Consider the following 24,136-nt stretch of genomic DNA (forward strand, 5'->3'; position numbering starts at 1 on the left):
ACGGATTTACTTACTTTCTTTTTATTAAGCTCAGATTCCATTTTTTTTTTTTTTTTTTTTTTTTTTTTTTGCATGTCACACTAGAGCTTTACAATTTAATTTCAGGCCAGGCCATCCAATTAATAATGAGCTCAGTCGCCATTACACAATTTGGCAGTGGTGACTGGGACTGAATATGAACATGGTCAGGATGATTAGATTAGCCATGTAATTGCCCCAATTCCGTGGCAAATTAATAATGGAGTCTTTCAATTTCCACACAGTTCAGCATGAGGATTTAAGATGATATAATTTTGAAGAAATTACAAGCTTTTACTTTAAAAATGAACTCTGTACAACAATAACGGGTTTTACTTACACATTGTCTAATTTGTTATCTCAGAAGAAACATGGTGTTTTAAAAAAGAATGCAGAGGTAATAAACATCCCAACAGTCCCATCCCTGCCTTTTCATTGTACTTAGATTGCTGATGGAGCTTTGGTCAGGGATTTTTCAGGGGAATTTCAGCAACTAAATGTTTCTAGCCTCCTAGGGCTGGGTCTTACTGCACAGAGCAAAATGGCACAAAATTGCTAAAGGTTTAGTATCAGGTTTTTAAAAAAATAATTCACCAGTTACTTTGGTCAATTAATTAACTTGGTTTAGGTGAATGGGAAGAAATAAAGCATGCTCTGTGTATTTTGATCATTTAGTTGTTGCTATGACTCACCAAAGGCCTCAAGGCAAAGAGTTTTAATTAAAGAAATACGTGGGCAGGAGTCTGCCTGCACAGCTTAAGAGTATGTTACCGTTTATGAAGTTGGAATTCTCTTACATTAATTGGATTAAGCATATGGAATCTATATTAAGCAATGCCTTTTAACGTAGTCCCTAGAGTGCTGACATGCGCTATACAAATAGGTGCCTTCTGGTAACGTTCGGCCTTCTTCACTTTCCCCTTCTTGCTTTTATAGCATGGGTGTGCCAGGCTTTGGGGAGAGAAAGATGAAAAAGCTACAGACTATGCCTGAAGGAAAGCATGATCAAGTAGGAGAGACTGACATCTAAGCAAGTAATTAAAACAGCATGACACATGCTGTAATAGCAGCAGTCACAAGGGACTGAAATAGCACAGAGTAGATGGGCTCTGTCTAGGAGAGAAGGTAGTGAGGAAAGATTTGTAGAGGGAAAACTTTCCATGATTAAGCCTTTGAAGGATTAATGGGAGTTCACCAGGTAAAGAAGGTAAGAAAGGGCATTCTAGGCCAAGAAAACAGTAAGTGCAAAGGTGTATTTGGAGAAGTACAATGTGTTTGGTGTTCTTGTAGTATAGAGTCCAGAGAGGAGAATTGTGCAGAATGACGCTGAGATGCAGGGTGTGTGTGGGACTTTACATGAAGTGCTTTATGTGCTGTGCTAAGGAGTTTAGAGTTCACATTGTTGGTACGGGTAAACTATTAAAAGATTTTAAGTAGGGAAAAAATGTGGTCCATTCACATTTTGTAAAGATCTATCCGGTGAATGTGTGGCGGGTAAATAGGCAGAAGCAGTGTAGCGCTGGTTAGGAAGCTGCTGCACTAACCCAGGTCATGAATGATGTTGAAGGTCCGTATTAAGGGGCCATGGGAAGGTGGGATAGATTTGATAGAGATTTAGGAAGTAAAATCAACAGAGCTTAAATGGCTTGTGGTGATAGAAAAGTAAAAGTGTAGGATAACTCCAAGGTTGCAGCATGAGTAACTTGGTGAATGGTGGAGCTACCAAGTGAGATAGGGAATACAAAAGAAATAGCAGGTAGGGGAGTAGGATGTGGGGTTGGGGATGGATATGAGTAAAGTTTTGGACCGATATCCACAATTTACATTAAGTGGATATGGGATGAGCTTAGAAGTAGATGCAGAGTAGTATTTTGAAAGTGAGGAATATAAGATACTTTTGAAACACCAAGAAAAGATATCTCCTAGGTAGTCGATTTATGTGATCAGAGTTCAGGATAAAGGTCAAAGCTGTACACATAAATTTAGGACTCACTAGCATGGAGGTCATCATTAAATCTATGGAAAAGTTTGCCCAAGAGTAAGAAAAGGAAGGGTAAAAGGTGGAATTGGGAGAAACTTCAGTATTTATGAGGTGGCTAGAGAAAGAGGCTGAAAGAAATTTTCAAAGACAGGAGAACTAGATAAGTATGATGCCAATGCCTCCATCCATCTATCCACCCCAGCACACACACCCACCTGGCCACCCATTTAGTCATCAGAAATACATTTATTGAGAATTTATGACATGATAGGGACAAGGGATGGTGACAGGCACTGAAGGGATCATAGAGATGAAAAAGACATGATTTTTACTCTTAAAGCGTTTCTAATCTAGTCCGAATAAGAGATTGGGGATGTTAAATCGTGTTCATTTAAAAAAGAAAACGAAAAAAGACTGAGCACAGTGGCTGCCTCCTATCATCCTAGTGGTTTGGGAAGCTGAGGTAAGAGGATTGCTGGAGGTCTGAAGTTTGAGGCTTCAGAAAACTATGATCACGCTGCTGAACTCCAGCCTGGGTGATAGAGCAAAACTCTTTCACCAAGAAAAAAACAACAAACAAAAAGTAACGAGAAGAAGGAAAAGGAGGGTGACTGTAAGGGGAGATCAATTTTGATTAAGTTTACTCATTTCAGTTTTTAGCTCTTATCACAGTACTCCCATTCTGAGTCTAGAGGATTTTGATATCTACATCATATTTTGAGAGAAGCACCCCTCAAAATTTGTTTTTGACATGAAAAGCCAGGAAAGTTTGTATGATATGAAAGTAGGGACACTTTATCACATTTTTTGTATCATTAAAAAGAAAAACAGTAGTATCGGTTGTTTGAAATACACATGGAAAATAGAATGAATAAAAAATGATATGTTTAATTATTTTAGGTACAGTGTTTGCTGAGGTCAGGTTGACTGGACTTTATAGTCACCTAAGGACACTTTTTAGTGCTTAAGCAGCTCACTTATGCTTTTTCAGAAATATACGTACTTAGCCATCAACTGGAAAGCCAGTCTCTCAAAATGTAGTATTGCACGGAGGAATTATTCATAGAACTTCTTTCAGATATCTCCCATATATGCTCTGTAATGGGTTCAGTCTTCCTTGAAGGATCTTAGACTTCAGATAGAACTCCCGCTATGAAATCAGCTTCCATAGAATGATTAAGCCTCATATAAGTCACTGAAATAGTGTCGATATTTCCAAAACCAGCACGGAATTGAAGTTTCATGACTTTTTTTTTTAAAGAATGCAGATGTTAATGCCTGTACTTGCAGAAACAGAGCATTATAGAGAAAAAAAAAATACTTTTAAGAGGATCATCATCCAGTATATTCCAGCATATTCCTTTCCCTCTGTACCCACAGCAACTAACTAGTTCATTATCTAGTTAGTTCTTAAACATTTTCAGTGAAGTCTTCTGAAGACTGTCATGGCAACGTTCATTGGAGCTTATTTCTAAAATCTACTGGATGCAAAGGGATTTTCTTCTGGACTTCTTGGCCTACCAGCCTTTCAACTTGTTTGTCCTCTTTACCTTCCCGTTGTATATAATCGAAAAATAACCTTTATGCACATTGAGTAAGGCTATTTCATTCATTTTGTGACCAAGTGAAATGAAATGTTTGTACTCATAATGCATTAATTAATCTTTCTCCAATTTTCAATTGCACAGTGATACACTTTGATTTCCTATTGATTAAAGAGGTATAACAGGAAGAGCTAGGGATTTTAGCAATCTTGTAAAGTCTGATATAAACCTAAGGATATCATCAGACATACATTTAGGTGTGCAAAAATGTGTTGCTTCAAGATGCTTCCCCCATGTTATCCTGCAAAGCTTTGTGTTAACAATATTATTTAGCTGTGCTTTAAAGTATTGCCACCTCACTTTCCTTTACAAACTGTTTCGCTTTGTGTTAAACATGTCTTAAATAAGGCGCTAATGTATATCCTTCTTTTATAATAATATTTTCTTAAACATCAGTTTATTCATTATTTTAAGAGGAGTCTGAAAATACTTGGGAAAAAATTCCTAGCTGTGACTTATGCTAATAGGGTTGTTTTATAATCTTAAAAAATAAAATTGAATTTGAGAAAAAGAACATTAATTAAAAATATGGATCTCTAGATTCTGTTTATCATATAGTAAAAAATACTCTTGAATAAAACTCTGTAGTATATCCAGGGATGGTGATCAAAATATTTATTAACCAGTAAGGCATGGGCACTGCCCAGTGAGGATGGCATTGACCTGAGTTCAGGAGCAGAGTCCTGGGAGTCTCCTGGTATGGGTATTAGCCTGTAGGTGCCAGACTATGAGTAGGGCAGGGTGCTAGGGGTGGGGTCAAGGCTGCAGCAGAGCACTGGAAGGCTTAGGGCAACAGCCATATACCAACCTGCATGGAAGTAGTTCAATACTTTAACCACCAGTACTGATGAACCAGGATGTCCTAGCTGAACATTAGCTCCATATATATATTAAAGATTCTATGTTACATTTTATTAGGTGTTGGTGGCAATGGAGATCTCAGTGGTGTAAAATCACTTCTGGTCCTTCCAAGCTGAGGCACAGTGAATGTACTCAGAGGGTGTCTCTGTAGTCTGGTGGATCTTGTCCATTGGGCAGAAGATGGCCTGAAATGCATGGGGTTATCTGCATGAAGAACCAGGTCTTTGTCTTACTCATCATTGTATCCCCAGTACTTGAAGTTACTTGAGGCTTAATGACAAATGAATGATTGGAGATAAATGGCTGGTTGTTTTAACACATAGTTTTTATTATTCCGGTGTGGTGAGGCCAGAAGATCAAGAGACTATTACCATTGAAAAGTTTGTTACTCACAGCTCCAAAGAGGAAGGGGCACCCCATGGCATAAAGGGCCACAAGGGGGAGCACCAGGGTCAGTCAGGAGGCAGAGGTGATTGGGGGAACATGGGCAAGAGACTTTAGCGTCAGTAGAAAGGGATGGGTGAGGTAGGGTAAGCAGGCTTAGGATTGGCTAGTTGGGATAATTACAGTGGTCTGTGAGGTATAGAGACTGTCTCTAGTTGTCTAGTACCTGACCCCAAGGCAGGAGAATAGTAGCCTGGAGTGTAAGAGTATGATAAGGGTGGTAGTGGGAGTGTGAGTTTTGGATTAGTTAGTTTGCATATGAAGGCATGCTCCCAAGGACATCATTTATTATCTCCAGGAATATAGGCCCGAGAGGGTCAGTCTGTCCAAAATCTGCTTGGTTTCAGATGTCAAAGAATCAAAAATATAGATAATAAAAAGGCATGATTAAGACAATGGCTACTCTTGAGAAGTCATGCAACTATCCCCTTTATCATTAAAGGTCCAGTGAAAGCAAGCAGAAATGTTTTCTTTCTGTTTGCCTTTACTCTCTTTTCACCTGTAGGTAGTTCTAACGTGGCACTTAAGGTTAATGCTTATAGCCAAGATTTATTAAGCCCTTACTGTGTGTCCAGCACTATCCTAAGAATTCATATTCATCAGCCCAATTAGTGTCCACAACATCCCATGCAATAAGTTCTGTTTGGATCCTTGTTTTATAAATGAGGAAGCAGGAGCCTTGAGAAATGAGTTAGTCGAATTCACATAGAGCTATGATGTGATGCTCTTATTCTCTGTGCTACACTCTGTCTTTCATTCATTCTATTTCAGTAGCTTGCTTGGGTGTCTGTTGTAGCAACTAGTTTGAGCAGCTCAACATGTTGGGCAATTCTCATCTGTGTATGCCCAGTCTCCATCTCAGAGTAGGCACTCTATAAACCTATGTGAAATCAATAAGTGAAGCTCTCACCAGCTTTTCTCTTTGATTTGAGCAACCCGATAAGCAGCAGAGTATCTAGTGATAGAGAGCTGTCCCAAGGGAGGGAGAACTGTTTTCCGGCTTCCTGTTTTTTATTTCACATTCTCTGAGAATGGGAACTTAGGAAGAAAGAAATGTATGATTCTGCAAATGGTTATTTCTGTTTTGAGGCACTTGTGCTTTACTTAATCTGGGTTCCACAAATGCTTGCTTTGCAGGAGACTGCCTTTAGAGAGAAGTGTGTGAGATATGCGGCCTGTCCCTGAGAAAACCAAGTGAATGTACAGAACAGACTCTGACCCAGGAATGTTAATGGGAGAGATAGAGTTACCATCTGTGTCTTGTGGGGCTTTCCTGATTGTCTCCTTTGCTTTATCTTTCCCCCAGCTTGCCACCAGTCCTGTTTCAGATGTGCAGGGAAAAGCCCACGTAACTGCACAGACTGTGGGCCTTCCCATGTGCTGTTGGATGGGCAGTGCCTCTCCCAGTGCCCAGATGGCTACTTTCACCAGGAAGGTAGTTGCACAGGTGAGTGAATATGTAACATGCTGGGGCACATTGCCTATGCCCTTGTTTTGTCTTCAGAGCGTAGCCAGACACTGTAATTAGGAACCTTGTCATACCAGGGACTAAGATTCTGCTATAAATCCTTCTCTTGAACTTGCAGGTTCAAAGTATAGAGGGAGGGGAACAAGTAAAATTTAGTTCTTCCAATAAGGAAGCATGAAAATAAAACATTAGAATCGGCTTTACCATAGAGACTATAATATTTTAATAAACTCTGAACTTGGTTTTCTCTTGCCTGGAAGACAATGATCTGAATAAATAACTCCTGTCATGGACTAAATAATGACCTTTATTTTCTAAAAGAACCAGAACTTAGTTCAGCATAAGTCTTTGTTGCTATGGCTTAAAAAGAGAGAGAGAGAGATAGGGATGGGGTTCTACTGTTGCCCAAGCTGGAGTGCGGTGGTGTGATCACAGCTCACTGCAACCTCACCTCAGCTTCCTGGGCTCAAGCAATCCTCCCACCTCAGCCTTATGAGTAGCTGAAACCATTAGTATGTGCCGCCATGCTTGGCTAATTTTTTTATTCTTATTTGTAGGAAAAAGTGTTGCCTAGGCTAGACATGAACTCCTGGGCTCAAGTAATCCTCCCACCTTGGTCTCCCAAAGTGCTGAGATTACAGATGTGAGCTACTGTACCCAGCCTGTGGCTTTTTTAAAAAGTTTTAAAGTTTATGTTTCTGATTATTAAAAAGATATGTACTCATTGTAGAAGGATTGAAAGTTCAGGCCAGGAAAAATAAATGGGGGTTTGGGGATAAAGACAACTGATTATGCCACATCTTAGAAGCAACAAGTTTTACCCTGGTGATAGATTCCTTTTTGACCTACTTTTTATGCATGCTGTTACATAATTGAGAATAAATTAGAGCTATACTTTTTTATTTTTTTTTCAAAATATAAAGTCATAAGCAATTTTCTATGTGATAAAAAGTTATATATACAGATACATATGTGTATATTTATTGTTTTCATGGCTGCATATTATTCTACTTCTTTTTCGTTTTTTTTTTTAAGAGATGGATTCTCACTCTGTCATCCAGGATGGAGTGAAGTGGCATGATCATAGCTCACTGCAACCTTGAACTCCTGGGCTCTAGTGATCCTCCTACCTTAGCCTCTCAAGTAGCTGGAACTGTAGACATGCCTCACCATGCCCAACTAATTTTTTCTTAACTTTTTGTAGAGACAGGGTCTCACTTTGTTCCCAGACTTGTCCTGAACTCCTGGCCTCAAGCAATCCTCCCTCTTTAGCATCCCAAAGTCCTGGGATTACAGTTGTTAGTCACTGCATCTGACTCCATTTCCTTTCACATAAGAAATGAAATTTGGCAACTGGGACACTTGAGGACACTAGGAAGATCTTTTACTTTCTCCCTCTTAATGAGGTAGTGCTCTGGTTATCAATTGTTGCATAATAAACCACCCCAAATTTGTGGCATTAGACAACAATTGTATTTCCCAGTTCTGAGGATTGCCGGGCAGCTTTCTTCAGATCCTGCAGGTGGGCTCTTCATTGACATGTCTGTCACCTGGGTTGGTCAACAATCTCTTACTCAATGAGGCCTCTTCTCGTGGCTAATTGTACTTCCTCACAGCATGGCAATCTCAGCTAGTCCATCTTCTTACGTGTCAGCTGTCTTCTCCTGGAATGAGTATTTCAAGAGACCTAAGCAGAAACTACAAGCTGCCTATCACCTAACCTCACTGTCACTTCTGCTATATTCTGTTGGTCAAAGCAAGATAACCCATATTTGAGTGGGTGAAGGAATAGAATACACCTCTCAGTGGAGAAATGGCTTATGCACAAAATTAGGGATGGATTTGATGATCTTCATCATGGAGACAAGCTACCTTGGTACTAATGCACTTGTATGGAATCAAGCATTTGGCACAGGTAACTGTGCACTTCCCAGCCCCACTTTACCGGGCTACAGCAGAATAGAGCAAAAGGAGATGGAGGTGTTTGCTTCTTACTTTAACATGTCAGTCCAGTGTATTTTTTTTTTTTTTTTTTTTGAGACAGAGTCTCACTCTGTCGCCCAGGCTGGAGTGCAGTGGCGGGATCTCAGCTCACTGCAAGCTCCGCCTCCCGGCTTTACGCCATTCTCCTGCCTCAGCCTCCCGAGTAGCTGGGACTACAGGCGCCCGCCACCACGCCCAGCTAGTTTTTTGTATTTTTTAGTAGAGACGGGGTTTCACCGTGTTACCCAGGATGGTCTCGATCTCCTGACCTCGTGATCCGCCCGTCTCAGCCTCCCAAAGCCAGTGTATTTTTTAAGATCACCTTTATGTTTCAGTGACAGAGATTCTGAAAATTACTAGTTGGGATTAGTACAGAATTTTGTTGGGATTGACGGAATACTAAAATTTAAGGACTTTATTGTAGCACTGTGTTTTTTGTTTTTTGTTTTTTGTTTTTTTGGTATATAGAGGGAAAAAAATTCTATCATTATTTCTCTTTTATTTCTAAAAAATAGATTATTGGAGCCAGCTGATAGGAAAAAGCCCACTGATATGAAATTATATTGCAAGTATTTCTGGAGTCAGTAAATATAATAAACTTATGACGTGTTTTTAAAATAAATTAATATTTGTTACATTCATCTAGCCTTAAACTTCAAAGAAGTGATTTAGAATGAACACAAATTTAGCTGATGATTGAAGATCAATATTACATTTGTTCTGGAATTTTTTGCCATTTTCTAAGTGTCTTTTTAATCTTTGCAGTCCCCTGGTGAGTTGCTTTACTTTAAATACTCTGTCAAGCTCAGTGGGGGAATGTTCCTGGTTTCTTTGTCATTAGGATTGCCCTTGAGAGCTGTTTCTATCCTTAGGTGCTTTCATCCTAACCCAGCTGGTTTTTGTATGTATAAAATTGTTTAGAGGAGGAAAGTCTGGGTAGCTCTAACTCTTCTAAGTCCATGCCTCTGTCTGCTGGAAGCCAGCAGATGGATGGTACCATGAGCAGCAGGGCACCCAGGTCACTGGAAATATTCTGATAGGGAGGAAAAACTGGGTGTTGGAAATCATCCAGAGAATGCTATATCTTTTGGACAGGCGCTTTCAACATTGAAAGCCTCAGGAATGTAGAAGGGGCGAGAGTGCTATCTTTCTAATCAGCAGTTCATTTTCTTGCTTGCTTGCTTTTTTTTTTTTTTTTTTTTTTTTCTTAAATAACTCCTAATCTTCTCTTGGCCTCTTGCCAGAATCGAGAGGCAGTTGACTTTACTCGAAATCTGTGCCTTTGCTTCCCACCAGCCGCGTGCCAGGATGGAATTCATCAGTTCCTGCAAGATCTACCCAGCCCCAGCCCCTCACATCCCCTCCTCTTGGACTCAGACCTGCTTAGACCTCCTTGCCCTTGACGGAGAAGTTCTTAAATCTGCTTCCATGTGCTTGCTCCTGCTGCTCCCTTGGCAGCGTCAGTGCAGCTGCAGCTGCAGCCGCCTTTGATTCTTTGCCACCCTTATCCTTATTGCTCACACCTTACCGTGACTCACTTGGTTTGTTTCAGTGTCATACCTCTTGTTAATTTGGTAGTTTTTCTGGAGAAGACATTGCTTTGGCATAACTTTGCCTCTAAGGAATTGAACTTCAGAGGCAGCTCACGATACCCTCCAGAAAGAGGACTTTTTTCTGTTTTTTGTATTTTAATTAAGTATTGCTGATAAAATAAGCATCCCAGTGGTGGTGGCTTGAAGGGAGGGCCTGGATGGCCACTGACTCTAGAGAGAAGTTGCAGTATAGTTTGCTGTGTATGGATTCCCCCTTCATCTGCTAGAAATTTCTGAGAAGCAAAATGTCCCCTTCTTCTCCCTGTCCCACTCATTCTTTGAGTCATGGTATGTTAGGGTCAGGGAGTCTTACCACTTGTGTTTCTGCTCTGTGACTGTGATTTGAACTTCCTTCATTACACAGATGGGGATGATCATGCTGATCCCTCTGGAATGTGTGGCCGATTGCTCACATATTTATAGTTCTAGATTCCGTATTGTGTTCACGGGCAGTAGTCCCCTTGACATCAGAAATGTAGTCCCTAGGTCAGGTCCAAGGCTGTGCCAGGCTTGCTCAGGAATCTTCTAAAGATGATTAAAGTTGGAGGTCTGCTCTTAGTGTAATTTGTGGAGTGCATTAAATACTTCACACGTATACATGCTGAGCTGCTAATTCCAATCCTGGTTTTCATCCCCCTGCCAGAATGTCACCCAACCTGCAGGCAGTGCCGTGGGCCGTTGGAGTCTGACTGCATCTCCTGTTACCCTCACGTCTCTCTTACCAATGGTAACTGCAGGACCAGCTGCAGGGAAGAGCAGTTCCTTAACCTCGTGGGATACTGTGCTGGTGAGTGAAACTCCTGTGGACTCCTCCGAAATCACTGGGCAGCTGCCGGGTCTCTTCATACCAGGCTTAAGGGGACTCTTTGTCCTCAGATTATGAGCTCTTTTATAGGAGACATTTGTCTCATGTCTGGAAACTCATGTTACTGCTTCCCCTTGGGCATTTAGTAAATACTTGTGGATTTAAATGGAACTTCTAATAATACTCTTGCAAATCCTGAAAATCTCAGACTCTCATATTAATGAAGAATGAAGTGATGATAATAGCACCTTTATATGCATTCAAAACTTCTTCTTAAGATAGCAAAAAGTGTTTTGAAAATAAGTCACTCCAAGACTTCCTTTCTCTTGTCTGCATTTTGTCCTGCTTCGTGCTGTGGAGAACCTTTGCCATCGGCCCTAGACACAAAATTTTAGAGAGATTAACCTAAAAGTAGATCAGTTGCCTTCGGAGATGGGATTTTTTTTTCTTCCTCATTTTAGAACTCAGATCTTAAAAAAAAAAAAATTAGGAAAGCAGTCTAAAATTTGAATAATGTTGGAACCAGACATCATTTATGTTCATCTATCTAGTCAGACAACAAATGTGTGTTTTTGAGTGCCTACTAATGGTCAAATGCTTAGAATACAGAAAAAGATGAAGGAGACAATGACTCCACCACCAAAGAGCCTAGAGACTGGGGAGAAGAATTTACTGGGTAATGGGTTATTGTATATTTCTTGACCCACTTTTTCAAACTCTGGGACAAACTTGTAGAGCTTTGCCTTTACCAGCTGTTGCCTCAGCTCAGAAGGGCTGAACTGGGTGGATCCTGGGATGCTACTGGGCAAATGGGAAAGGTGAGAAAGCGTGCTGAGAGGTCGACCTAGCCATCAGGTTTGTCTTGGGGCAGGGAGGAGGCATGGTCAGTTGTCTAGATCACAGTATCCAGCAGGCACATTCAGTCTGGGATGGCGCCAATATCTCAGCTGTTCGCTCTGGTGGCTTGAGGGTGGGGCGGGGCACAGCAAGTCAGTGGCTGTGCTCCCTGTGGCTGGTGGTACCATGGTCTAGGTGAGCCATTTATTTTTGCACATGACAGTAAAGACTAGACATTTTGGTATTAAGGTCTATATCCTAAGAAAACCAAACTGTCAAGCACAGGACTGCAGCCCAGAATGCTGGATTCAGAGCAGAAGCCCAAGTGTAGAGACTGTGCAAGCATTTTAGGTGCAACAAAAAGTGGAAATCCAGAGTCCAGGATTAAGACTAATCAGAATCCCTATGAGCTGTAGGATGTGAGTCTGTTGCTAGCGATGTCTGTCGTAGTCAGGATGTCTTGGAAAGTGGGAAAAATGGGAGATAGTAGTGCCCACCCCCGAAAGAGAATTTGGGGATGGAAAGGGCTGTTATTACAGTTTGTATGTTTGAGTTTAGCTACTTATTATCACTTTAGGACATGGAGCAGCTACTCTGAGAATTAAATGGCTCCCTACATGGCTAAAGCGTATTGGTGGATATTTACTGAGAATCCACTGAGCACAGGTGCCAAGTTGATGTTTGAGGGGGATACAGAGGTCTTCCAGGCTACTTAAGGAGGTGAACCAAAGACACAAGCATAGCTAACAAATAGTACAGAGCAATTTAGGGACAGTAACACCAACCAGTAATAAGGGCTGTAGGAGTTCAAGGTAGGGAGAAATAACAGGATATGGAAGGCATTATGCGGGGGTCGGGGGGGAACCCAAAATACTTCCAGAAGAATAACCAGGATCCTGTGAGACAGAGGGAGGTCTGCTGGGCTTTCTGTGCCAGTTTCACCAGGAGAGAGGCCCAGAAGGTATAGCACATGGGCCACTCATGACTAGTGAGTCGTCTAAGGCCCAGAAGGTATAGCACATGGGCCACTCATGACTAGTGAGTCGTCTGACCTGGATGAAAAGCATGGTTGGTATTAAAGCATATTAGATAAAATGGTTGGGAAATTTAAATTCAAACCAGAGTATAGAGAGCTCAAAGTTTCAGGCCAAAAAGTTTTGACTAGATCTTGTGAGCAATAGGGCCATGAGAGTTTTGGAGAGGACTGTAGCTTGACTAAGGGTGTCTTAAGGCAAGAAACTTGCAAGCTGCATGGAAAATAGACTAACACAAGGAGAGATTAGAGTCAGGGCGAACAGTTAGAAGGTAGGACCTGAATTATATCCTTCATGATGGCTTTTTTATTTAAAATATAACTCAGAATGTGGGCCCTAAAAATTTTATGCTAGGGCATATTTAAAAAATACATGTTTATATAAAGAGATTCGAAAAATTTAATTTTTAATGAGCTCTGTTCTCTCTAATGTCCAGAGTGTTCTTTGATAGTAAATTAGGTGATTAGGACTTGCATTAATTTTTTAAGGCTAATAGGGAACCTTTAGAATGAGAATCATGGGACTGAGCTAAACAACTATGGAGTCCCCAACCCGAGAAGAGCAGGTCCTAACAAAATAAGCTGAAAAGGAAAATCTTGGTTGTCCTGGGAATTGGGTATATTAAATAATGGTTTTAAATGAGATAACCATTGTCTGGTGCTTAGAAATCATTTGTTGATTAAAGACTGGTGTAATAGTATTTATTATAGAGAAGTTTGAACAGTAATTTCAGTTATTGACGTTTCAGAGAACTGTGCTGACACCAAAGTTTACTTTTTCACTAAGTGTGTGACTTTTCTAAACACCCCTACTTTCCTCTGTAGCACTGCAATGCATTCCCTCATGTAGATTCATCAAACATTTGTCAAGCCCTTGCTCCACGCCAGGCATTGTGCTGGACTCTGGGGATATAAAGACAAAGCAGATATGGTGCTTGTATACGAGAAATGGACTCTTTAGTGAATGAAGGTGTTAGTTTGCTAGGGCTGCCATACCAAAATATCACAGACTGGGTGGCTGAAACAATGGAAATTTATTTTCCCCAAGTTTTGGAGGCTGGAAGTCCATGATCAAGGTGCCCGCAGGCTTGGCTTCCTCGGAGGCCGCTCTCCTTAGCTTGCAGATGACGGCCCTCTTGCTGGCTCCTCTGTGCATGTGTGCCCCTGGTTCTCTCTGCACGTCCTAATCTTCTCTTCTTATAACTATATTGGTCACACTGGATCAGGACCCATCCCTTAATATCCTTGTTTTAACTTAATTACCTCCTTAAAGGCCCTATATCCAACTTCAGACATTCTGAGGTACTGGGATAGGGCCTCAACACATGAATTTTGGGGGGACTAATTCAGCCCATAACAGAAGGGAGGGTGTGTTTAGTGTAATATTGCTGTGGTACTCTGTGCACAGCACAGGATATGAGATGAGCCTGTGGGACAGGACCCTGACCCACACTGGAGGCTGTGTATATGAGTGTGTGGAGTGGGTATGAAAGCTTTCCGGAGGATGTCACAACTGAGGTGATTTTAAAGGTAGTGAGAATTAGAAGAGTTTGGAGCTTTGGAGGCAGAACAGTTCAGAAAATGGGCCAAAGAGGATTATCTATTGAGACACCCATAAAGAGGTGAGTCCTGTGAGAGTGGTGGGAGTTGAAGTAGGAGGGAGCAGGACTGGTCTGTAGGGCCTTGGCACACCCGTGGGGATGCCTTGAAGGTTCTGGGAAATGTCGCGATTGCATTTCTGTGAAGAGAAAGATCTGCGGAAGATGGCTTGGAAGAAAAGACTGAAGCAGAAAGTTCTTTAGGAGGTAACCACAGTAATCCAGATGACAGAAATCCTTTAATGAGAATGCTGCTGAGGGGATAAAGAGAAGGGGTCATGATTTCACCAGGTATTAATAGTATGTTAGTTTGACTCATCTCAGATTGCTGTTTTGTCTGCAAAATGGTCCAAGTGGCAATTTTATATGATTTAACGTAATAGAAGCAACAGAGGTTGGTGCTCCCTCAGCCCTGGGGGGTAAGGGAGAAGGAACTTTGCAGATAGTTTCCAGGTTTCTGGTCACAGAAATTCGAGGGGTGGGAGTACCATTTACCAAGCCTAGGAGTAGATCTGAGAGGTAGTGAGGAAAACAGTGTGCTTGAATGTGGCCAAGTTGAATTTGGGGTGACAGTTGGACATCCCCGAGTGTCTCTCTAGGAGGAGGTTAAAGGTATAAGTGGACAGGTTTCTTACTATAGCTACTAGGAGCTTGTCTCCTTTCTCAGCGTTGACCTGAACTGAAAGTCCTAGAATTGTTTTTAACTAAAGTATTCCCTCAATCAGGTCATGGTTAACCTCATAAAATGTTTAGGTGACTTTTATCTAAACTCAGGAAGGTATTAGGAGAAACCATGTGATGACAGGCAAAGCTGAGGATAATCTACCTTGTGCGGGGCCGGCAGTGGAATGTCCTCTCCGTGTCCTTGGGAAGTCCTAGCTCATAGGAAGTCCCGGAGAAGGACCGTCTCTGCCCGCTCTTCTGTGTATGTCCAAGCGCCTCCAGAGTGGCAGGGTTTCCTCTCAGGATGCGTTCTCTATTTGACTCATACCTGAGATCATCATCAGAGGCCTCGTATTGTACTTTAGCTGTTTAAAAAAAGAAAATGACAGAATCTAGCACACTGACAAGAGTAAACCCATCCTGGGAGCAGGTCCAGTAACCTCAGTGTGTCTCACGTATGAAGATGGCATATGTGTGGGGTTTCTTCCTTCAAGTCTATCAAAGTAAATATAAAGTATGTGAGATTTAGGCCACAGCTGAAGGTTTTCAACAAAGATAAATGAACTGAGGTGAGAGGCAGCTGTGCATAATTGCGGGCGACATGGTTATATGCTATGGAAAGCCAGGTTTTCTTCTGTCATAGATTGATTTTTTTTTTTCTTTTGCCCACATCTCAACAACATTAACAGAAAACTCCAAAGGCTAAGGTGCTTTCTTCATTTCTTTTTCTCAGCTAAAATCTTTCTCTTGTTCATAGAATAGGGTAAGAATTAAAAGGAAAACAGATAAAAACCTGGGGTGCAGAGGGGGAATGTCCACATGCAAATGCGTTTCTTTAAAAAATGCTTTGAGTTTTGTGGACTGCCTGATGGGACGGCTGTGTTTTTGAGTTCTTATATAGAAAGAAGATAATATCAAGGGTAATATTGCAGAGGGGAAGACCTGAAAAATTAAAATAGTTGTTTTTTTGGGGGGGGGTAGTGAAAATCTGGGGGATTAAAAAATTGTTATTGTTTATGAAGCATTTTTTTAAATGCGGGTTTACTCTTTCCACAAATCTGTGTGAGAATGGAAGCAAAAGAAGACACGTATCAGTAAAGAAATATTACTTTGAGTATTTTCATACTGTATTCCTATTCCGCAGAACTCAAATTCTAAACAATGGTTAATAGGTGTTACGTGTAACAAAAACAAAAACCAAAAAACCTCCTGGCCAGATAAATTTGGGGTTGACTCGGTTACATAAAGGTAAGCAACTTTCTTTATTGCAGGATTTCTGAGAACCTTAAAAATACATATGTGCGCTGTGAATCTTTAAGATGAAGATGGCTGAACATCATTTCCCAAGCACTGAGGACCCCTTCCCTTTATTATAGCCTCTTACAGGGTTAGCCAGTAGTATGCAGAACAATATTTTGGAACTAACTGATTTAATACTTGGAACAATTGGTTTGCACCTGCTAAAGGTAAAAGAAAATTATGAACCCGTACACAGGTTGTGGACCAACTGACTTCCCTCCATCCCTCCCTCTCTCCCTTCTACCCTTCCTTCTTTCTTTTCTCTGTGGGCAGGCAGAGGGGTCACCCAAGGAGGTACGTGTTTGCCACCTTTTTGCCTGCTGGAGAGCATTGCTGTTAACATTTTTCTCCCACATCATGAACACTTTTGAGTCCTTTCCATGATTTTTCCCATTTATTATCACTATCTGAAAGAAGGGCCCTAAAAATGTGGTGAAAAAGTAAAATTGCTCAAAGTTAAAGAGCAACACATCTTTATTTCGGGATAAGCTGATACAACTGCAACACTGAATAACGTGGGGGAAAAACCCAGTTCAAGTTGAACATAATTAAGTACCCTGGAGGGAGCCCTGTATGAGCCAGGGCACCAGCTCTCTGTCTCCCCTCCAGACACAGTGACTGCAAGCCAGAGAAGTGAGAGCCAGTTCTGTTTTAAAGCAGCTTCTACCGTGCGGGGGAGGTGGATTGGCAACGCCCTACATCTTGCTGTGGCTGCTTCTGCAGTTATAAGTGGAAAGGAAAGGAAGAAAAGAGCCATAAGCTTTAAACATGTAGCAGTTGTTGCCTTATTTTGATCACCAAATCCTACCCATCCATCCCTCAGTGCCTGGCTCAGATCCCCTCCCCTCCAGGACCAGCTTCTTCTTGGCATCTCCCCTGTTAGAATTTCTAGTATGCTGATTATTTCTGCCATTTACCTAGCACTTGGGCTTTGATCAGCTCATGTTCTCTGTGAGTGATCTTTTCATGGGTATCTAATAATAGGTGCCAGTTCTGAGGGCTTATCGTATGAAAAGTGCTGTGCTAATTGCTTTGAATGTATTTTGCCATTTAACATTCACAATGATCCTCGAAGGTAAGTACTAATTTTATCCCCATTTTTACATATAAGGAAACTGAAACTGGCTAAGAGAGGTTAAGTACTGACTCCAAATGATAAGAGTCAGGAATGATTGATCCAAGATTTGAACCCAGAGAATGTGATTCCAGAGTCCACATACTCAACCGTTTTGTACTCCATGATGCAAGTACATTTGCTTGCACACAATCGGGGTTCAAGAATGATTTTTTTTTTTTTTTTTTGGTTGGTGAATTAAAGAGCAGATTGGTAGGTGGATTACTTGATTGGTGAAAAAAGTCAGTGTGATAAATAGAATGGTTTGGAGAGGCATTGTTGGGAAACATTGCATGAACTTGCTGGTCTGTTTTAAATGCTAAGGAAGCTGATTTAGACTGCCATGTGTACATGCATTCCCACTGTATTTGATCCTTGTTAAATGAATAAACTTCAAAGGAAAACATTAATGCATACTAAATTTTAATAATTTATACCACTGCACATTTACTTTCTTTTTCAATATATACATACATGCATTGTTTTCAGTTGTAGTCAACAGCTACTATATTTCTTTGTTCTGTTCTCTAAAATATCACTTTAAATGACATATTTCCATATGTTGGCAAATATTGGAAGAATCTACATAATTGTCATTTTTAATGCCTAAGTCATTTTCCGTTGTGTTTGAGTAACTTAACTTGGCCATTTTCCTGTTGTGGATCTGGGTTGTAAAAAGCAGGAGATAGATTTACTGGTTGGTCCATGACTTCCAAGGCTACAGCTGTGATTAGATATGTGTTTTATGTCATTACTAATACTAGTAATGGTGTGTTTATGAAGTTTTATAATTTTCAAAGCATTTTCTCATGGATCTTCTCCTTTAATCATCCCCAGAAGCCCCCCTGAAGAACTCAAAATGCTAGTAATTCCCATTTTGTTGACTGGTGAATTAAGACTCAGTAGAGTGCCAAGCTAACACTTGGATGGTCCTCAAGAACTGTTGCGTAGAATTAAGGACTTGAATCAGCTGTCCTCATGACTAATCCTCTTCTAATGCCTCATATGATAATTACAACAGGATCTTTCTTCTTAGTGTGAGTCATATTTTGGTTCTTATCTCTTCTTTTTCACCTTCCTCTTTATTCCATCTAGTCCTGTTCTTCTATCTCTGCATTTTTTTTCGATTTGCTTGTGTTTTCTATTTTTTTAACACTTGCTTCTTTATTTTCCTTATCTTCTTTTTTTGTAATGCACTTTCTTTTCTTATTTCTCATCTTGTCACCCTATCTCTTATTGCTTGAATCATGAATTGCATATCCACCCTCTCTACAGAACTTTCAGTAATTGTCTCTTCCTTGTTCTCCCAAATTTTATTTTATTTAAGAGATCTGTCTGTCTGCAAAGGGATGATTGAATATTTCAAGGCATTTATTATTTTTTTGAGCTTTTCCTTTCAGGAAAAAAGAACATGACCTATACTTAAATTGAGTCCTTCCTAAATAATAATAATAATAAATTGTATTTTCTCCTTCATGTGACTTTTACCAAACAATACCTTCCTTAGCTTTCATAATGAGAGAAGTACCTTACTTGTAAGCTTTCAGCTTGTAAAAGCTCCCAATGAAGTCAGGATTGCTGTTTCTTCCTAATAACTATAGGTCAGGGCTTGAATTGCAGAGAAGGTTTCTGTGGGTGTATGTTGAAAGAACACAGCTGAATTGAGACTTACAGGTTATCTTTTCAGTACTGAAGGTAGCAAAACTGCTAAGGCTACGTTTACCTGCTTTTACACACCTGTGAATTTCTGTGGCTTACTTTTAATAGGTAAAAACAGTGAATTGATTGCAAACATGAGCATCAGCATCAATGTCAATTCTGATTGGGCCCACTACAGATAAGGAATAATAACTCATGTTTATTGAACACTCATTGTGTACCAGTTCGTCACATATATTATGTCACTTAATTCTGTCTGCAAGCACAGGAAGTTGGTCCTGTGTTTAGTACCATCTGCATTTTACAGGCCAAGGTAAGATTAGAGATGAGATTAGAGATGTTAACCCACTTACCCAAAGTGTCACAGCCAGTAAGCCCTGGAGCTGGGCTCTGAATCCAAGGAGTACACTTCGGAGGGCACATATGTGATCACTGTGTCATCAGCCTTCATCACTGATCTAGTTTCCATGAGATCCTCTCTGCTTCTCGACATCATTGTATTCACTTCTTTTTGATGCTTTGTGATTTTGACCCTTATGGCCTTCCCACGCACTCCCTACGCTCTCACTTCACTCTCAGTCTACAACTCTGCTTTCTTTTTTTGTTTAGAAGATTTATATTATCTGATAAAACAAAACAAACAAACCTCATCTTTTCTTCTCAAATATCTTTCTCTTCTATTACCTCTTTTTCCTTCCTTTGAGAAAGGAGCTCCCTCATTCCGCCCTGGGGAGCTCCTTCCCCAGTGTCCCAGAGCCCATCTGCCTTCCTGAGCTGATCTCTCCAGTCAGGTGTTTCCTCTTCTGCTTACACATTCATCTCCCTCCTTTTCTCTTCATTTTTCCTGCTCCTTTTCCTCCCCCATCTGCTTGCCTCCAGGGTCCTTGTGTCTTTCACAACTTAAATCTTCATTTCTATTTTCTCCTTAGATTTCATCCCAAGTACGTGTGATAATCCCCTCCAGATCCTCATTTCTCTCTTCCTGCTGGACATCTGATCGCAGGAAAACTCCAAAGAAAACCCTTCATCTTCATCCCTCCTACCTCCACAGGTGCTTTTCTTCCTTCTCTTGACTTCCTTGTCCATCTACTACTGATTTTTCAATTGGCACAATTCAAAACCACTGTGTTACCTTTGCTTCTTGACAACCCGTCTTCCATATTGGAATCACTGCCATATCTCATAGATATGGCATATCTCTGTTTCCGCTGCAAAAACCCCAAGCTCTTCTTTCTCAGATGACAGACACGTTTTTCTCTTTCTGCTAGAGGCTCTTCCTCACTAAAGCTCTCCTAGTCCTTCCCAAGAGGAGGAGGAGACCTTTTCTGAATATCAACTTTGGTTTATAAAACACTCTTTGACACTCAAAACTTGTCGATGCCTTCCCATTGCCCATTGCATTAGCTGTAAATCCTTCACCCTGATTTTCAAGGTCCCTGATTTTCTTGGTTCCCTTGTGAATGTCCAAAGCTCCAGCCATGCTGGTTTTCTTCCCCACGCCACACTGCTCCGTTCCTGTGTGCCTCTGTGCTGTTACATGTTCTTCCCTACTAACAAGGATGTCCTCAGCTGGCACCATCTGCAAACATCAAATGAACACTCAAGGTCAAGTTCCTCTTATTCACTTTGGATAAAATATTCTCTGATCCTTGACACCTGTTGCATTTGGGATGTGTATGTGTGTGTGTGTTTGCCATCCCTAAGCATCTTGAGAGAAGGATTCAAGTCTGATTCAACCCTATAGTACCTTCCACAGTGCCTCATACTCAGCTGACTTGCCATAAATGTTAATTGAAGTGAACTATTTTCTACTGTGGAGCTAAACCGAGTAAAACATAAACTGGATACAAAACTTCAAGATACATAGTAAGAGTGATACTCCTGACACCTTGTTGGCAGTGCAAGCTGGCACCAAAACCTAGAGCTTTGCTTTTACATTTGACACTGCCATTCGCCACCTCCCCCTACCCTCCCCACTTCAAGCTGTTTCCTTGGCTCCTACAGCAGCCTTCCCAACACATTGGTGAGTTTGTCAACACTGAGTAGAAATCACTGCCCTATAACATGAAGGTCATTCTGTTGTCATGTTTTCTTTGGTTAGTATTTTAAGAGTAAAGCAATAGCCACAGACACTGAAGAAAGAAGTCTCACTTGGTTGGTTGGTTTTGTTTTGTTTTGTAGCTTTTGTACTAACTCAAAGCCTCTAAAAAGAATACATGATTTCTAAGAGCTTACGGGTGGACTGAGCACAAAGTAATGATCAAAAGGGAAAGAGATAGGATTTTTTTTTCTTCTGTCATCTGTATATTATTTTCTGGATTCCTGTCATACTTATCTCACAAGCAGAAACCCATCAATTTTAAAAGTGGCATTAGAATTCAAATTCGATGCCCTTTAAAGGCCCTGAGTTTTGGCATGAAACCATTTCTTTTTCACCTGACGAAGAACAGCTACAAATGCTGATTATTTTAACCGCTTCCAAATGCACTTAACGTGGTTGCATTAAGAACCTAATGGACTGACAGGACATTATTAAAAATCTCACTGTGTGTCTAAATTTGTCTTTATAGGTCATTATTTATCAGCTAAGGAGTCACTGCTCCATAAAACCAACATCCAAAGCCACTGCGTCGATAGTACACATTTACTTTAATATCTTCAAGCTTTTTTGATTTTGCTCCAAAGATGTGAAATGAATTATTTCACTGCCATGTGCTTCCATCCATCATGATTGTGGGTAATCCTCACTGATCCTTGAAGCAGAGCCTTTGTGATTTGAAGAAAGCATCATATAGTGATGACCACATGCAATTTCCTCACAGCTGCAGGGTAACATATTAGAGGATTCTACAGCTGCTGAGTCAAAATATTAATTTTTTATCTGTTTAAATTTCTAGTATGTCTACATGCTGTGCATATTTAGAAAACAAATGGAATATTCTGCTTGCTTAAAAACAATAAGTGCATTTATTTCAGCTGGAGCTAATACTCCATTTTTCAGGCTGCCTTGTAATGTGTTTATTAATTTGCTTGTTTACAGTGCTAATTCACTGCGTTTATTAGCAAGGTGGTATATATACAAACAACTGGAATTCCATCTGTGCCCCCACCCCCAACTCACATACTTATTATACATCAGTAATCTGAAACAGCCTAAGCGTAAATGTACCCTGGGCCTCTCTTCTTTCCTTGTGACTCTTAATGAGTCATATATTTAAAGACTCTTTACTGTAATTGCAATAGTGACAAACAAGAATTTACTTACTGAGTAGTAGTGGGAGGAATCTGAGGGACGGGCTCCAGAATAGGCACTGTTTTCAAGCAATTAACAGATACACACTCCCTATTTCAACATGTTTGAGGTCAGCCTCCCTTTTTTTGATTGCAGGCAGGAAGGTCAGATGCAGATGCCTTACTGCACAGATGGGGCTTTTTGGATGGGACATTAGTCCTTGCAGAAGCTGCTAGAGTGATGGGTTGGAAATTCAATTCCCTTGTTTTAGTAACTGCAGTCTGATACAAGTGAAGCAGTGACCGTATACACTTCCTCTACTGTATCCTGTGAAATGGTTTTCAGTATCACCTGTGGGCAGGAACAGGCATGGATGGCAGACTGGGGTGTTTAGGGGGAATTCACCCTGGAATTTGTTGGTCTCTCTGAGGACGCTGCTGTTTTAAGGACACAGTTTCTGACAGATGTGCTCCTATGGTGTGGGCCCATCAAAGATCTGAATTAGAGGGTTCATCAGACGGTTACCACCAAATGAGAAGAATTCAAGAGTTGCCTCCAAATCAGACTGGTTTGTAGAAAATATGCCCATAGACTTTACTGTGAGTAAAATGACTGGTGTCGTGGCAGTTTATTGGGTCACATAGTTACCTCCCAAAGTGCCTAGATGTGGGGCTCATACCACGTCTTCATTATGTGTAGATTGTATAATTAATACATTTGGCTGGCCATGGGGGTAGTTCTCTCTCTTTATTATCTCCAATTGTAACTGACAAGGCAGTTGGCAGTTGTCACACCTGCAGCCGAGTAGCACCCTTTTTCTCCTGACCTCAAGTGGATTTTGAAAACTAGGTGATGCAACCCATATGCCCTTTTTCATGGGCCTTCAAATTCTCCACAATTTCCTAGTATTTTTACTCCAGTATCTTATTTTTCCCCTTCTAACAACGGTGTGAGAGCTACCTACCAGGCACCACTGATTTGGCCAAATTCCACTTTGTTTTCCTTTTAAAAGGAGTTTTGAGAACTGTCCATGAGTGAAAAGGCCTTCCTCAGTCATGCAAAGACAAACCACAAGTGTGTTTTTCTTCCTTTTCAAGGGTCTCCATTCCTGGTCACAATAGTTTTCATGTATTTGCATTATAATATTCTTAATATGCCTACTCTAGCATAAGCCCCTTGAGAACAATTCAGCAGAGGGATGTTTTTGTCAGAAAAGGGGCTTTTGCAGATGTAATGGAGGGGAGGAGGAGGGGAGGGGAGAGAACAGTAAGGAGCCTGCTTTTCTCCTCCAGCAAGGGTTTCATGGCAAGAGCTGCTGTATGTCAGAATTTTCTTAGATTGTTAGTTTTCTGCTTTGGTTTGATGTCTTCTCCTAACATGAGTTGCCTTTCATATAAAAAAATTATCATTTAAATGTATAACAAAAACACAGAGACCTCAGTAAAGAAACTGAAAAAAGACACACACACACACACACACACACACACACACACAGAGAGAGAGAGAGACAGAGAGAGAGAGAGAGAGAGAGAGTCCTAATTGCTTTTACCATAAAATCCAGACTCCTTTTCATGATTTACAATGTTTTGCAAAACTGGCCTGCCCAGGTCTGAGTGGCTCTTTTGTGTGTTCTTTAAGATCCAAACATGTTGAACTTTTCTCCGTTCCTTGAAGGCATCCTGTTCTGTTCAACTGCTGGGTTGCCTAAGCTTTCCCTCCTCTTGGAACCCTTTCCAAACATTCTCCCCCCTGCCCTGCTCCTCTTGCAACTAACTGCCACCAGTGTTCTTGTCTCAGCCTCCTCTGGGAGGTCTTCCCTGACCCCTGGACTAAGTTGGTACCCCTGCTATGTACTTTCATGGCACCCTATCATTATCCCTGTAGCATTCTACAGGATGTTTGTAACAGTCTCATGCCAGTCCTGCACCTCAGTGTCCACCATGTT

At 40.9% G+C, this 24,136-nt stretch overlaps 1 protein-coding gene across 2 annotated transcripts in view; it reads left to right on the plus strand.

Annotated features, from left to right (window-relative positions):
• Positions 1–24,136, plus strand: part of FRAS1 (Fraser extracellular matrix complex subunit 1) — a 461,113-nt gene that overhangs the window by 234,864 nt on the left and 202,113 nt on the right. For both annotated transcript variants that reach the window (XM_073017428.1, XM_073017427.1), the window contains exons 19-20: positions 6,215–6,355; positions 10,595–10,738. In XM_073017428.1, coding sequence (XP_072873529.1) covers positions 6,215–6,355; positions 10,595–10,738 — 285 coding nt within the window. The remainder of the gene's footprint in view (positions 1–6,214; positions 6,356–10,594; positions 10,739–24,136) is intronic.

This window comes from Chlorocebus sabaeus, chromosome 7 (genome assembly GCF_047675955.1).
Source record: "Chlorocebus sabaeus isolate Y175 chromosome 7, mChlSab1.0.hap1, whole genome shotgun sequence".
Lineage (NCBI taxonomy): Eukaryota > Metazoa > Chordata > Mammalia > Primates > Cercopithecidae > Chlorocebus > Chlorocebus sabaeus.